This window comes from Halyomorpha halys, unplaced genomic scaffold (genome assembly GCF_000696795.3).
Source record: "Halyomorpha halys isolate HHAL.00 unplaced genomic scaffold, Hhal_1.1 Scaffold115.1, whole genome shotgun sequence".
Taxonomy (NCBI): domain Eukaryota; kingdom Metazoa; phylum Arthropoda; class Insecta; order Hemiptera; family Pentatomidae; genus Halyomorpha; species Halyomorpha halys.
This window is the reverse complement of record NW_027106332.1, coordinates 448,216-463,517: the sequence shown is the minus strand read 5'-3', so window position 1 is coordinate 463,517 and position 15,302 is coordinate 448,216. Positions and strand designations below refer to the sequence as shown.

Sequence of the window (15,302 nt, the reverse complement as noted above, 5' to 3'; positions counted from 1 at the left end):
CTAATTCTAATGCTTTGGTAGCTTTTTGATTCTCTACTCAGATGTTAGTCGTTCAGTGATTTAGTTGAGTCAAAAGTGTAAGCTAATGCCTTTATTCAAAGGTAATTATTTTTTAAATTTTGAATCGAAATATAGACAGATTTTTAATTTAGCTTTCATGGTGATTCAATTTAATAATTCTCCTATTCAAATTACGTTAATGAATACTTGATGCACAGTGACATGCATTTTTGTTTATATTGCACTCTTGTTGTTCTTATTGTTTGTTAAAGAATGATTCCTTTTAATTTTCATTACATTTTGTGTGAAATACGTTTTGCTTGACTTATTTTAATTCAAGGAAATGTACTTACTCATTTAAATATTATTATTGTTGAGAAGTCATCACTTTCTTAAGTGTTAGATGTTTATTTCTATTGAGCTCTATCTTAAAAACTAATTATGTGATTTCCCCTCCATAATATTGTTTTATTTTGTATTTATTAAAGATCCATGAATGTTTCTTGTTGAAAACTGAATAATTTTATATAATCTTAAATTTTATAAATGAGTTAAATTAAATCATATTGTTAAATAATAAGCTGTGATCACGGTTATTTTACCTATTTAACCACAAGATTGTTAATCAACACTGTTAACAGCATTAATGTAGATGAATATCTTTATTTATTTTTTCCATTTTAATTAATTAATGCTAAGGTAGTAGACAGAGAGTGTTGTGTCAGGTGATTATATTAATGATACCTTCATATTGTACCACATAACACTTAATAGCTCAGCTTCCTTATCCCTCGAATCTTCATTTAGGTATCCTCTTGTACATTTCTATGATGTTATGAATGGAATATAAATTTTTCTAATTAATAAAATTAAATATTGTCATTTACGTTAATTTAGATTGTTTACTGTCCATAATAGAAAGGTAACATTCTTTGTTTCATAAATTTAGTAAAAGGTAACAGCCTGGTTTTATAAATTTTCCATGGATCCTGATCTTTCATTCATCATAGATGTACGTTTCATTCTTCCCAAACAGTGAGTTCATTTTGTTGAAGTATGTATCCCTTAACCATACTAATTACCAGTACTAATTTGACATTAAAAACTATTGCTGTTGCTAATTTTTGATCCATGTTCTAGCTGGAGGAATATTTAAACCTCTGAAAGTTCCTGAGCCAATGTGACAAGACTTTATTTGCAGGAATGCCATTGAGTACTGTTTAGACTTATATTCCTCTTTTGTGTTACTACATAAAATAAAGCATAGGGGTGTTCAGTCAGTACTAGCATTGTTCTAGGTTTTTTGGTGGAAATTTTTACCTCTCCGCTTGCACAAATGGTCAGCATATTCCAGGTGCGACATCTTTGGTTCGTCTCAAGGTCTTCTGCCATCATATACGTAGTCCATAGTTATTAGTGGATCTCAGTAATCCTTCATCCTGACTACATGGCCAAACCACTTCATCTGGCGAGCCTCATGGAGCTCCTTTTGCATTAAAAGATTTGATGAAAAAAAAATTTTATTGCCATTTATTATTTTTAACAAAAATGCCTGTGGTATTTATTAGTAAAACATTTATACAGCATATTCAGGACTTGACCCCTTTTTACAAGTTTTGGGAATTTCTAAACAAAACTTGGTAGCTCTTCATAATTGGGAAGTTATAAAGTTATTGTTAGGGAAGTCAATTGTGTAACCTCCAGTTCAATTAAATCTCGAATTTCGAATGGAAAGAGGGTTTTTAACAAAAAATCAAATTTTAAAGCTATTTATATCAGTGATTTTTTCGATCCAAGGTAGGTATAAACAGCAAAAAACCATGAACAATTTTGTATTAGTTTTGATGATTTAAAGATAATTGGTGTGGAAAAGCAAACGAACATAAAGAACAAAATCATGTGAGAATTCAATGTCCTGTAAGAATTATCATGACATGCGATTAATTCTCCTCAGTAGGAATTAAGCTGGAAGGAATTTTTAGGCTGAGTTCTAATAAAATTGTTTGCAATTGTCCCTTAATGCTTGAGGGCTCATTGGATTCGAAAAATCACCAATTTAAAGTTGGATTTTCTATGAAAATCCTTCACTGAAAATATTTCTTTCCATTAGAAATTCTTGATTATTTTCTGTTAAGTGTTGGAGAATAAATAAAAGAGATTACAAGAACAACTTTTCTTCCATTTTTCATTACTGAGATCTAACAAGTTCCATTTCATAAGTCTCAAAACTCAAAAAAAGATGGGTTTCAGTCTCGAGTCTGGAACTATCTGCATATAGTTAATTTATGTCTTAGTTGTTTTTTATTTTAGTCATTTTTTCTTTTCAGCTGTGTATTATTGACATTATGTTGATTTGTATCATAGATAATTAAATTTATCAAATCATTAATCTAATTACTAGCTCCATGCTTGTTTTTAATTTTAGTGAAGGTATCAACTTTTAATTAATAAAATTGTAATATTATATTTCAGTTAATATTAAGTGGGGTCGTGAGACGTTCAAGGAGGTAGAGGTCAATACTGATGATGATCCTTTGGTTTTTAAAGCACAGCTCTATGCCCTAACAGGAGTTATTCCAGAAAGACAAAAAGTAATGTTTAAAGGTTCATCTCTGAAAGATGACACATGGAATGGTATAAGAGTTGAAAATGTAAGAATTTTTTTTTTCATTTTTCAATATGTATCCAAGTATTGTAGTACATATGATCTATTATCTTATTGTCTCTTTTTAAATTATATTTAGTTTTACTAATGCTGTATAATCTTTCTTTTCTTTTCAAGGGAAAAAATATGCTTACTACTTCCTATCTCTTTATTTTATGTTCCAAACAACATTTCAGACACATTCCTTTATCTAATCCAATTTTAATTATTCTGTACCTCATATCTCCCCTTTAAGGGATTTGGCCTTACTTCTACGATATGTTATATCTGTATTCCTAAAACTATCTGTTTCTCTCCTTACTATTGGATATATGCAACATTCCTTCATATTGGATAAATGCATTATGCCTTCTTATTGGAAATATGCAGTATGCAAATAGTTTCAGGACTAAAGATATGAATAAATAGGTTTAGAAGTCAGGACAAATCCCTTAAAGGAAAGATGTGAGACATAAAGTAATTAAGATTGGACTAGGTTGAAGAAGTCAGGACAAATCTCTTTAAGGGAAAATGTAAGATATAGAGTTATTAAGATTGGACTAGATAATCGACGGGTGCCCGAAATGTCAGGGAGATAAAATAGAGAAATAAGAACTAGTGTGGGTTTGTTTTCATTGGAAAGAAAACAAATAAGTACAAAATATTTTAAACCCTTTGCCACTGATTAAATAATGAAGATTTACCAAAACTATTTTTTAAGATCTAGCATTTTATATGTATTTAATAGTTCCATAACTGATTTAATGTTTGAGGATTTATCTTTTTTTTTTCTGACCCCATATATACCATTTATTTTAGTTTTATCATCATGATTTTAGTAATATGATTATTTAAGTATGTTCTTATTCTCTCTCAGTATCTATGATTACTTTTATCTGAATATGCATTTTTTTTGTTATTTCTTTTATATACTATTTTTTATATTTATGGCTCAAGTCTTCCGTTAATGCAGTAACGGATTGGGAATGTCAATATTCATATTTTGGGACCACCGTACTATAAACATTGACTTGGTTCAGGTGGGAATCGAACCCACAACGTTCTGAACCAAGCACTCTGGTATCCTAGTATAAAAAAGTTATGTATTTAAGAAATTAATTGATTCCTCAGGTTTTTTTTTTGTTACCTCGGTTTTTTTAAGTACGGACCCCTGGTGGGTTGCCCTATTCTTCTAGGGACGGAGTGACCTACTCGTGGGTTTTGGAGTATGGGGGAAGTCATACCTCTCATAAAGATAAAAAATATGCTTCTTGTGCCATCAAAACTTTTAAAAATAATTTCATAGACTAGATGTATTCTCTAGTGACTCTAATGGATCAGATGTTAATTAAAACATCATTCCTACCAACCCTACGTGTATTATTTAGGTATAGACTATTTCCTCTTTGTTTTCAATTATTTACATTAGTTAAATTGGAACTGCAGCACTAAATAAAATCATGGAACTTGAGCACTAAATCTTTGACTTTTCATATAATATTGAAAATCCCAGACATTAATTCAAACAAGAAATTTTTCAAAAAATATGAACGTTATTCATGTTATAAATGAAATATCGGTCAATAAATGCCCAAAAAAGAGCCAATAGAGAAAATGGAGGGAGGGAGATGAAGAGTTTGATTTCAGAATTTTGTTAAGGGCACATTGGAAATAAACATATTAAAAGTTTCTGCCCCTACTCCTTGCATAACATATGGATAGGGGGAGTAAAGGTCCCCTTTTTTTTTTTTTTTTTTTTTTTCAGTTTTTCACTTATACAGTGAAAACAGTATGTCTTATGAAAACAAATGTATCAAAAATTAAATCATTAAACACTTTCTTTATGAATGTTTATATTAGGTTGTTTTTTTTGTATCTGTTTTAGTTTTTCAGATATTTGCTATCTAAAATTGATAATTTCTGAAAAATTGATATTATCAAACTCATGTTTTGTTTTTTTTACAATTTAGCCTGTAGTTTAAAAAAAAAAAAAAAAAAAAAATCAACTGAAAGGAAGTTTTAGCCAATTTTATTTTCTTTAAAAGTATATATTTTTTAAAAGATGCTAATAGTTGACCATAGATCAATATGAGGAGAAGATGGTCAGGGGATGCGGTCAACAAATAAACACATATAAACAAAAACTTATTTATTTGTGCCGTTGTTTCGACTTGAATTTCAGCCCTTCATCAGGGATGCTCCAGCAGAGTTTCTGACCATAGTGGGTATTTCCATTTGCAATATTATTTCAAATTATCTCCAACACCCTCCAACTTTTTTCTTACAATTTTTCTCCCCTACTTTTTAAAATGAAGAGAAGATGGTTGGGGTAGGATGGGTCAGAAAATAAACTAAACTTAATTATTTGTGCTGACTTTTCGACGTGAATTTAAGTTCTTTACTCTAATTAGAGACTGCTTGAGCATCCCTGATCAAGGTCTGAAATTCAAGTCAAAACGTAGGCGCAAATAAATAATTTTTTGTCACTGCAGCCACTAAATTTTTTACTCATTAATCTTCATCTTAATAAAGTTATGGCACTTTGATATTGTCTGCTGAATTTTGTGATCTGTACAAAATGGTACTTTAGCTTTTATTTTAATTGTTATCATTTTATTCAAATATAATTAATTATACTCAGTATTATTGTTATTCATAATTGCTTATACAAGCCAATATGTTGACTACTTATGTATCAAGGGTATTTACTGTATCTTAATAAAGTAAATAATTATGTAAGTGGTTTATATATATTTGATCTATTAAAAAGTTACATTTTTTCCCTAATTGGGTCACAATCCCATTTAAAAATACATTAACCATGATGGCTTGTCAAGTGAAAGTCACAGTCACTCAAAATAGTTTTGTCTCTAGAACTGAAGGCACTGCCTTCTGTAGATACTAATTAATATAGTAATAACTATATTAGTTATTTGTTGAATTGCCTATATTAGTTATTGTTTTTTAATACTAATTTCACTATTTGGAAATAAATTTGTGTTCAGAACATAACATTATGTACTGCCTGTTCTTAAACAAATCTCAGGCTGGTTATACAGATGGATATTCAAATGTTATTTGTACTTATACTTCACATATACTCAATGTTTCATTCAGTTGTTTCACTTGAGGTCAACATTAGACTTTCTTTCACTATGACTTTGAACAATTTACGATCTTTAAATTGAAATATTACTATGATTATTTTAATCAATATTTAAATCATGTTGAAACAGATTTGAACCTGCTATTTACTTATAAAATGCAAGTTAATACATAAAATAATTTTATTTAATTAGGGAATTATCTATGAATTGTTAATAATTATTAATTTAAAATTATAACACTAATCTCATTAATTTTAAAGCATTTAATTTAAATAGTTATGAAACAATACTGTAATTGAATCCTCTTCATATAAACTCATAGCATTTAATAGGATAACATCTAATTTTATACAAGATGTTAGCAAATAAAAAGTTGGCCTATAATTATTTTCTGTTTTACTGTAGCCGTGAGTCAGCCCTGTAGGTTCGAGAGAGCCCTCTGGGGTTCACCCAGCCTTATTAACTGGGTACCCTTTATTGGATAAAATTCTGGCAGTTCAGCGTGATTCTGACCAAATCACCTCCTTGCACCAACCGTTGGTCTAGTAACAGTGCAAATTTAATTTATATAGATTTAGTGGGTAAACTATTTTACCACCCCTTGACTACGTTTAGACAGTAAAACATTGAGGGACATAAGGACGTGAACGACCCCTGTGTTTGACTATTTCTGATGCGTGAAGATTTTTTCTATGGAATATGGTAATCAGCCTTATGTCCAACCAGTTAAGCTTAGAACAATGTCAGACACAACCAGAATGTCATTGTATCAGCCTCTTGTGAGTTGAAGACCTCAAATTGGGCCATGTGTTCTTCCTTTGTGGATTACCCTTAATGCTGAAGTTCCTGGAAAACTTTCTTCAAAACTCCTTGTATCTCTTCTTGGGATTCTGTCAGTTGTTCATCTTTTCCTCAAATTTTTGTTTTTCTCACTTTATAACATCTAACTTCATGTTCAATACTCGTTTTATGGAGACTTTTGCCTAAATTGGGGTTTTCTATTAATCTTGGTATCAGAATCTGGTCTAAAGCATTCTATCTTGTCTAATTAATCTTAGAAATAATATTTCATCTCATCTTATTTATCATCGGTTTCATACATGTTAATAATTGTGGTATTCCACCAACAGCCTATTATACTTATCCTCTCATTGATCGGGGTGAAGTTTATTAATAATTTACTTTCTGCCATACTTACTATAAATCCAATAGGGGTATTCATGATCTTTGGTTTAACATGTTAAAGCGTGTTAAATGGAAAAACTCATGTTAAATCGAAAAAAATTGCCTTCTTTTACCGTGGTAAAACGAAATAACATTTAACATGGCTGAGATTCTGTTACTTGGTCTGTTAAATGGAGAATGACGTCACACAATAGACCAGTTGAGATCGTCGCCATTTTTGTTGTGACAGCTCAGTTCTTTCGTGTGTTTGTGGTATTCATATCCCTGTTATTAAACTAGAATGGATAATTTTAATGATACATTTGAGAAAAAAACAATGTAATTTCATTCTACTATCTGAAAATTTGTAAACGCTCGCCAGATAAAAATCTCACTATATGAACCATGTAATTATTCTTAGGAGACATATGTCCCAGAATAAAGTTATTTTTTCATTTCATTTCATAAGCTAAACTTTCACACAAATTCCACTTTTCACTCACTCTAGGCATGTTGTAATTAATTACTTAAATCAAAACTGAAGTAAACAATAACATGAGGGTCTGGAAGGAAGGTTATAAACATAAAGGCTTATACAACAAGTTGCTGAGAAAATCCGCTAGGGGCTCTTATGCATTTAACGTTTAACATGACTTCAAATAGGGCTGCTCACAATCTTATAGTTATAACATTTAACATGGTAAAACATTTAACATTTAACACAACATTATGAATACCCCTAATAGATATAACTTCTGTTTCAATCTTTTTGTTTCTTCCAATGTAGAACACAGTGTAGCCATCGATTGTGGTTTCACCATCCTCTGGCCATTTTACACACTTAATAATTGGTAACGGTATGTTGAACCTTTTTACTTTATTCACTACCATTCGGGCAGCCTTTGTTCTGTGTAAGCTCCCAATATTCCAATATAGAGTCTTTTAAAATTCAGATTTTCTGAGGATTGTTTTAGGTTGCGTGATTAGATATTTTTTGGTGGAATAAGATTATCAGCCCTATGCCCAACCTCCAACTTGGAGAGCCTGTATCTATGTTATACAAAGGGGTTGCTTAGCTCTCTATGCTTTTCAGTATGTGAGAACATTACTGTCTCCATACAGGAATGAAAGATATATTGACCTGAGTTCTTGAATTATATAATCTTCCCTGGTGTGCGGTCTCTATTTTCTTGTGGTCAGATATCTAAGTACTGACCATGCTTGATATTATATTAATTTGTGATTACTTATTGAAAGCACCTTAGCCCACACAGCCACCTCAACTCCCTTAATATATATGCACATATCATTGTTTACTTTATAAACATACATTTTGTACATACTTACATACCCATTATGTGTTAATAGTCAACATACTAGTTCATATAGGAAACTATGAATAACAATAGTAACAAAAGCATTACTTTGTTCAGATATCAAAATCCAGAAGACAATATCAAACTGCCATACTTTTTGACCAATTGAAGACCAATGAGTAAGAAGTACAAATATATATTTTTGAAGAAAATAAAATGGTCTAAAACTTCTTTGAGTAAATTTGTATATAAAATGTTAAGAAGTTAAAAATACAAGTTTTAAGTTAAAAAAACGTTTGGTAAAAATAAATTTTGAGGTATTTCTCAATATCTCGAAAACTATAATAGATTTCAAAAAATAAATTAATATAAACATTCTGAAAGAAAATGTTAGCCTTAATTTTTCATATATTTATTTCTTTATCATGCACCGTTCTCAAGAGATAAGTGAAAAACTGGAAAAAAGGGCATTTGCACAAGGGGTAGAGATGGAGACTTTTAGTATGTGTAATGTATCCTTAACAAATTTCCAAACTTAAATGTCGCCCCCTCCTTCATATCCTCTGCAACCCCTTGGTTGAGTGGACTACAGGGTGAAACCTAAATTTTGCCTTTTTCATTAACTTTGCATTATATTTTCTTTTCTTCATTCCCTGTACCTTTATTAATTGATTATTTTAATGTTTATAATTAGAATGGCACAGTCCTACTAATGGGTAGTAAGGAAGAAGATTTACCTACTGAACCAGTTGTAAAACCACGTTTTGTGGAAGATATGAATGATTCAGAGCTCGCTTCTGCTGTAAGTATTAATTTCTTAATATAAAATTATTTACTGGTTTTCTATTAATTTTTTTAACCTTAGTTGAACTTATTTTTCATTCACCTTTATTCTGAATTGATGAAAGTGTCGAATTTTGTAAATATTATTCACCAATTGTTGATGAAACAGTGCTTATCCAGAAAGTAGCTCAACAGAACTTGGAGAGGTTGGTGTAGGATGATTGGATGTGTCAAAGGACAACCAACATGATGAGTAAACTAAAGGTATTTGCCTTAGAACTTCAAGAAGGATGTCACACACAAAAATTTCTCTATAGTTGCCTCCAGATTTTGGAAAAGTAAGATTTACAGCTAAGGGGTATTCGCCATGGACACTGTATTTAGGAACACCCTAAACAGGGGGTATTTGCCTTATGACTTAGTATTAGTAGAGAGAGGAAACACAGTCGTGGGACAATTGCCCTCATACACTGTAATATCTAAGGAATACCTTCGATAGGATATAGGACAATATCTTGAAAAAAAAAACCCTGATAAATGAGAACCATGTGAAACATTAATAGTAGACACAGATTTTCTAAACTGTTATTATAATCAGCTCAGGAGAGATTAAGAGAAAAACAGAATTACGAACTAGTCAAGACCTTTATGAATCAGATTGAAACCAGGAGGTGTTTCTATCAATTTTAATTTTTAGCTGAGATCAGTACACCTCTATGCCATAGCTTTTTTGTAAAGTAATTGTGTATGTATTTACAGAAAAAAATGAGAAGTATACAATATGAGAAAACAAAAATGTTATATAAAAGAAACAAAAAGTTTTGTTTCATTTATTCGGTGACTGCATGGTTTGCCATGTACTACTAGGTGGTAGTTATATACCGTACTCTTATGTAATTTGGCTGCAGTCTGAGGCTTTTTTGCTGTTCATTAGTAACATGTTTTCTCTAATATCATGGGGCTAATTATGAGCCTCTTGTATCCAGGCCTGAGAACAGCTATCATCCAGACTAGCATTGCTACTACCCCCTTGGTGGATTTATTTTTTCATGCTCTATTGTGGTTTAGAAAGTGGTACCTGTACATTTTGTAAGAAAGAGAATTAATTAATGATCTGTATTAAGTATACTTTGCTCGGCTCATATGAGCGAGCCATTTTACTCAAATCTAACACATGACTATTATCTATAAGCCAATCTGGTGACCAACTGAAGTAAAATCAGACTGTCACTCATAACTGAGCTAAGTTCATACAGGCCAAGTATCTCTTCAATTTGAAGTTCATTTAATATTGTTGCTATTCTTTTATTTATTTTATCCATTAAAAGAATAACAATATATGTCATATTTATCCAAAAATTTTCTTTCCTTTCTCTATTGAAAAAAGTTGAAAAAGAGAGTTAGTATTGTTTTGATAAAAAGTAATGTACAGTATGTGTTATGTAAATCCTCATAAATTCATATGAAAAGGTATTTTGAAAATGATGTCCTAATGGAATATAACTGTTAAATAACAAAAAAGTCTTTTTGTTTTTTGTTCTAGAGTGGGATTGGGCTTCTTAAAATCTATTATAGCATTTTCATTTTCTACTTCTTTGAAAACATATTAAAGGACCCTTTTTATTAGAACTCCAAAAAGTTAAAATCAAATAAAATAATTCAATAAGAAAGTGCTTAACCTTAGGATTGATGGCATTTTCATTTTCCATATTTTTTAATACATATCAAAGGACCTTAAATTGTCCGAAATCCAAATAATTAAAATAAATCATTATGCAAGTGTGTGATCTTAAGATCAATACTATTTTAATTTTCTACTCCTCCAAAAACATATTAAAGGACCCCAATATGTATGAATTTTGTAAAATTAAAATAAATCGATTGTTTTTTGTTTTTGTACTATTTCTGCATTCTACATATATACATTTGGAAGTAGATTGGAATCAAGAGTGAGTTACGATGCAAATAGGTTATTTCTTGTAAAATCCACAATGTCTTTTTTAATGAATGAAGGTCATACTAGAATTACATATATTTTAGTAAACATAATGGTTTACTTTTTAAACATCATCATCATAATTGGTGCGACAGCCCGTTACCGAGCCTGAGCCTCCTCTAGTAGCTCTGCCTGGCCATCCTGTCTTCTGCTGCCACTTTTCAGTTTCGGGTTCCCAGAAGGATCCGGGCATCCGTTGATACAGCGTACGACCATCTCATGTTCGGCCTCCCTACTCTTCCGCTGTATGTAGTCGCTCGGATAGGACCTTATTTGGGATGTCATCGGCGCATATCCTTGCCACATGACCCGCCCATCGGAATCTACCCTACCTTATAAACTTGTTACTTCATTGTCTCCGTACAAAGCCGATAGCTCCGCAATCTTACTTCTCCATACATTGCCCTCTCTATTAGGTCCAAATATTTTTCTCAGAATGGACCTCTCGAAGATAAAGAGTCTTTCTTCATCAGCTTTAGTGAAGACCTCGGATCCGTATGTGACAACAGAATGTACAAGTGTTTTATAGAAAGTTACCTTGGCCCCATTAGAGAGCAACCCGCTTCTGAAATGTCTTGCCAGGCCAAAGCAACGATCCTTTTGCTAATCTGAGAGATATTGTTTTGGCTTTTCACTTAAGTTCCCACTTTTTAAAACAATGTGATCTTAATATATAAAAGATGTAGACAACAATTAAATTTATACTTTCTTTTTTTCCAGTCAAATGTGCCAGCAGGTCTTGCTAATCTTGGCAATACTTGTTACATGAATGCTACTGTTCAGTGTTTGAAAACTGTTCCAGAACTTAGAGATGCCTTACGCAATTTCAAAGGTGGTAGGTATTACTTAGTTTTATAAATTCTGTTTCACTTTCTAAATTTTTAGTTATGCGATTTATAATAATTCTTTTTAAAAAAGTTAACCTTTATCTGCAGTTATTGAAATTCTTTTTTTTTTTTTTTGTTTTGTTTTTTTTGTTTATATGTTTATTTCAGTTCATTGGTGTAATCACTAAATTTTTTTTAAAAACCCAAAAACATCTTGGTATAAAGCAATCAATTGAAAAACCAGACTATTATGGACTGCTTATTTTTGTTAACTAATCAGTCTGTTATAGTGAGGTTAAAAACAATAGCTACTGCTTGATAATAAATAAAATAACAATTTAGCAATATTTAATCACTTATTTTTAAAATTATGTTTTAAGATGAATAGTTTTATTTATATCCATATATTTTTCAAACTTCTGCTTCCTGTTGCTTGAAATTGTCAAAGAGGTGTCTTGATATAATTATTATTAGATCATTATTCTTTTATAAAGATGTGAAATAAAATATATTATCATTAAAAGTATTATTTCTAGGGTTCAGAGTACTGAATACTAGTTAAATAATCCCATTCAATACTATTTATACAAAATATAACTCTAATCACAGCCTTGGTACAAAATGTACCAATTAATTAGTTAACAGGCATTGGTTACTGTCAACTATTTAAAAAAAGTTACTGTCATGTTTTATATACTAAGTGTCTAGCATTAAGGAAAATAGGAATTGGCTGGGAATTTAGAAGTCCTGGAAAAAAAAAATCAAATCAACTACCTCTTAAATTTCTGTAAATATCAGAAAATTTTAAATATTCATAGTAATTTTTAAAAATTTAAAAATAAAATATAGGTTGCCGGGCTTAAATTGTATAGTTCATGTTATGTGTAGGATTTCTTTTAAATTAAAACCACTGAATTGAATCAATTAAATAAACTTTAATACACTAATTTAGTAAACTTTAATACACACATATAAAAATCATACATCAATTAATTCAATTAAATCATCTGTGTAACCTCCTCCCAGTGTTACCTGCTACCTATATTTCTTATAAAATATAAAATTAATATTTTATATACAGTTTACTACATCTCTTGTTAAAAAAAAAAATTAAATGAAGTGTGCAAAACACAACAAACATAGAAAAGAAACTCGGAATGCTGTGGATCATACAGGGGATCCTAATTCATAATCGTTCAACCAAGATGGGGCCCTTAGATTTCTATGAGGTCAACCTGCCAGGGTAGTTGGCACTGTTGTTTCATCCAACATCTCATTTAAGTCCTTTTCTACTAAAGACTCAGGGCTTGTTTTGCAGATGTAGTTGAACTCATCTCCTCACCAATTGGCTGTGCGATTCATGATTCCGACGTCTCGTTGGCAGGAATATAGGTTTGAAACATCTGGAATCCTGAGTCAGCCTAACACCATCTGATGATACATCTATGACCGAATTTCCGGTTTTCTTCACTTCTCTATATGGAATGGAATGAAATGTAGGTGTTTACTTATTGGTCTTAATATTGTTCTTTTTTAGGACCAAGTTATTTTTATATTCGCATACTCCTTCCCTTTCAGCTTATGAAGAGTATCCCTTTCTTTCAACTCCTTGTCTTTTGTCTTCCTTGTGTATCAATTCCCTGGAAGTATTTTGTCCCTAATTTTTCGGCCAAAGAACAAATCGCCTGGTGGAACTCCAGTAACTGAATGTGGTGTGATGTGATATGATACTGAAACAAGTAACGTTGCAGTTCCTTCTTTGGTCAGTTTTGATATTTTTAGAAGTGTTCTATTCTGCTTCTCCACAGCACCATTGGCTTGCGGCCAATAGGGAAGCGAATGATATAATTTGATATTGTTCATATGACAAAATTTCAAAAATTCTTCTGAAGTGAACTGTTTCCCATTGTCTGTAGTAATCAACTCCGGCAAACCAAACCTGTTAAACAGTTATTCTAATCGCTCAATAGTTTTATTAGCCGCAATCAATTTCACAATCGCCACTTCCGTATAACGGCTATAATATTCTGTAGTCACTAAGAAATAATCACCTAAAGAGAACCAATGAAATAAATTGCAATGTCAACCCATGAAACATCAGGAAATTTTCATCGAGACATAGGTTCTGGAGAATTAGCGACTCCCTCTACTTGACATAAATGACATGATCTTACCAATTTTTCATCAGCTACATCAATGCCTGGCTACCAGACCTTCGAACACAACTTCTGCTTCATAGCAATAATTCCAGGTTGTCCTTCATGTGCTAAACTCAGAGTTTTAGATCTCAGAGATTCTGGAATAATTATTTTTGTATTTCTCAGAAAATTATCCCCAACCAATGAGATCTCTCTCTCTCAATACTTTTAAATTCGATTAATTTGTTTAGTCACTTCCTGGAAGCTAGAGTGCGTTTAACTTCATTCTTCCTTGTTTCCTGACCAACCTCCTCCTAAGTCAAAACTAATGGGAAATAACACCAAGCAAGATGCAAAAGTGGCCTATTATCTACTTTACGGTTCTTGTTTGCACTAACTGTGGAAAGTCGGGATAACGGATCGGCTATATTGGATGGTCCTGGGCGATATTTAACTTCGAATGCTTGAATGACTTTAACCGCAGTACCCATTGTTCAATGCGAGCACAAGGCCTGGAACGAGGACCAAATATGAACTGCAAAGGGCAATGATCCATTATTAAATTGAACCTTTTTCCATTCAGAAAAGTACTGAACCGCTTAACGGCCTAAACAAGACTCAAAGCCTCCTTCTCAGTTTGAGAAAACTTTTTTCAATTGCCTTTAAGCCTCGACTGGCAAAGCGAATAATCATTGGGCCTTCCACAAATCGCTGATTGAGAACTGTCCCCAATGCACAAGGTCCAGCATCAGCGATTACCTCAATGGGGTCCTCAGGAGAGTAGTATCCCAGTGTGACAGCATTAGCAACTCCATGCTTTAACTTCTGAAAAGTGTCATTTTCAGCAACTCCCCACTTGTATTTTGTATTCTTCTTCACTAATTCACGTAGAGGTTCGGATTGGGATGATAGATTTGGTATGAATTGGCCTATAAAATTTACAAGTCCTAAGAAGCTGCATCATAGGAACCTCACTCTTGTTACTAGGCGCTCGAAAATCCAGGACGTCCTTGACTTTACTTTCGGGTAACTTCAACCCATTTGCTGTGATATGGTGTCCCCGAAAATCCAATTCTTTAACTCCAAATACACATTTCTTCTCATTCAGTGTGAACCCTGCATTCAGCTTATCGAGAACAAGTTTTAATCTCGCATCGTGCTCCTGTTTCGTTGAAGAGTACACTAGGATGTTGTCAACGAATGCAAAACATCCGGCACAGCCAGATTACATGATATCAATAGTTTATTAAATATTTCAGGTGAAGAAGTCAATCCTTGTGGCAATCTGTTGAACTGGTACATACCCGTCAACGTCTGAAAAGTTGTA

General features: G+C 31.9%; 1 protein-coding gene across 1 annotated transcript in view; it reads left to right on the top strand.

Annotated features, from left to right (window-relative positions):
• Nucleotides 1-15,302, top strand: part of Usp14 (ubiquitin specific protease 14) — a 46,573-nt gene continuing 31,271 nt past the window's right edge. Inside the window, exons 1-4 of the mRNA XM_014416185.2 lie at nt 1-101; nt 2,473-2,651; nt 8,926-9,033; nt 11,731-11,845. Coding sequence (XP_014271671.1) covers nt 86-101; nt 2,473-2,651; nt 8,926-9,033; nt 11,731-11,845 — 418 coding nt within the window. The 5' untranslated portion in view covers nt 1-85. The remainder of the gene's footprint in view (nt 102-2,472; nt 2,652-8,925; nt 9,034-11,730; nt 11,846-15,302) is intronic.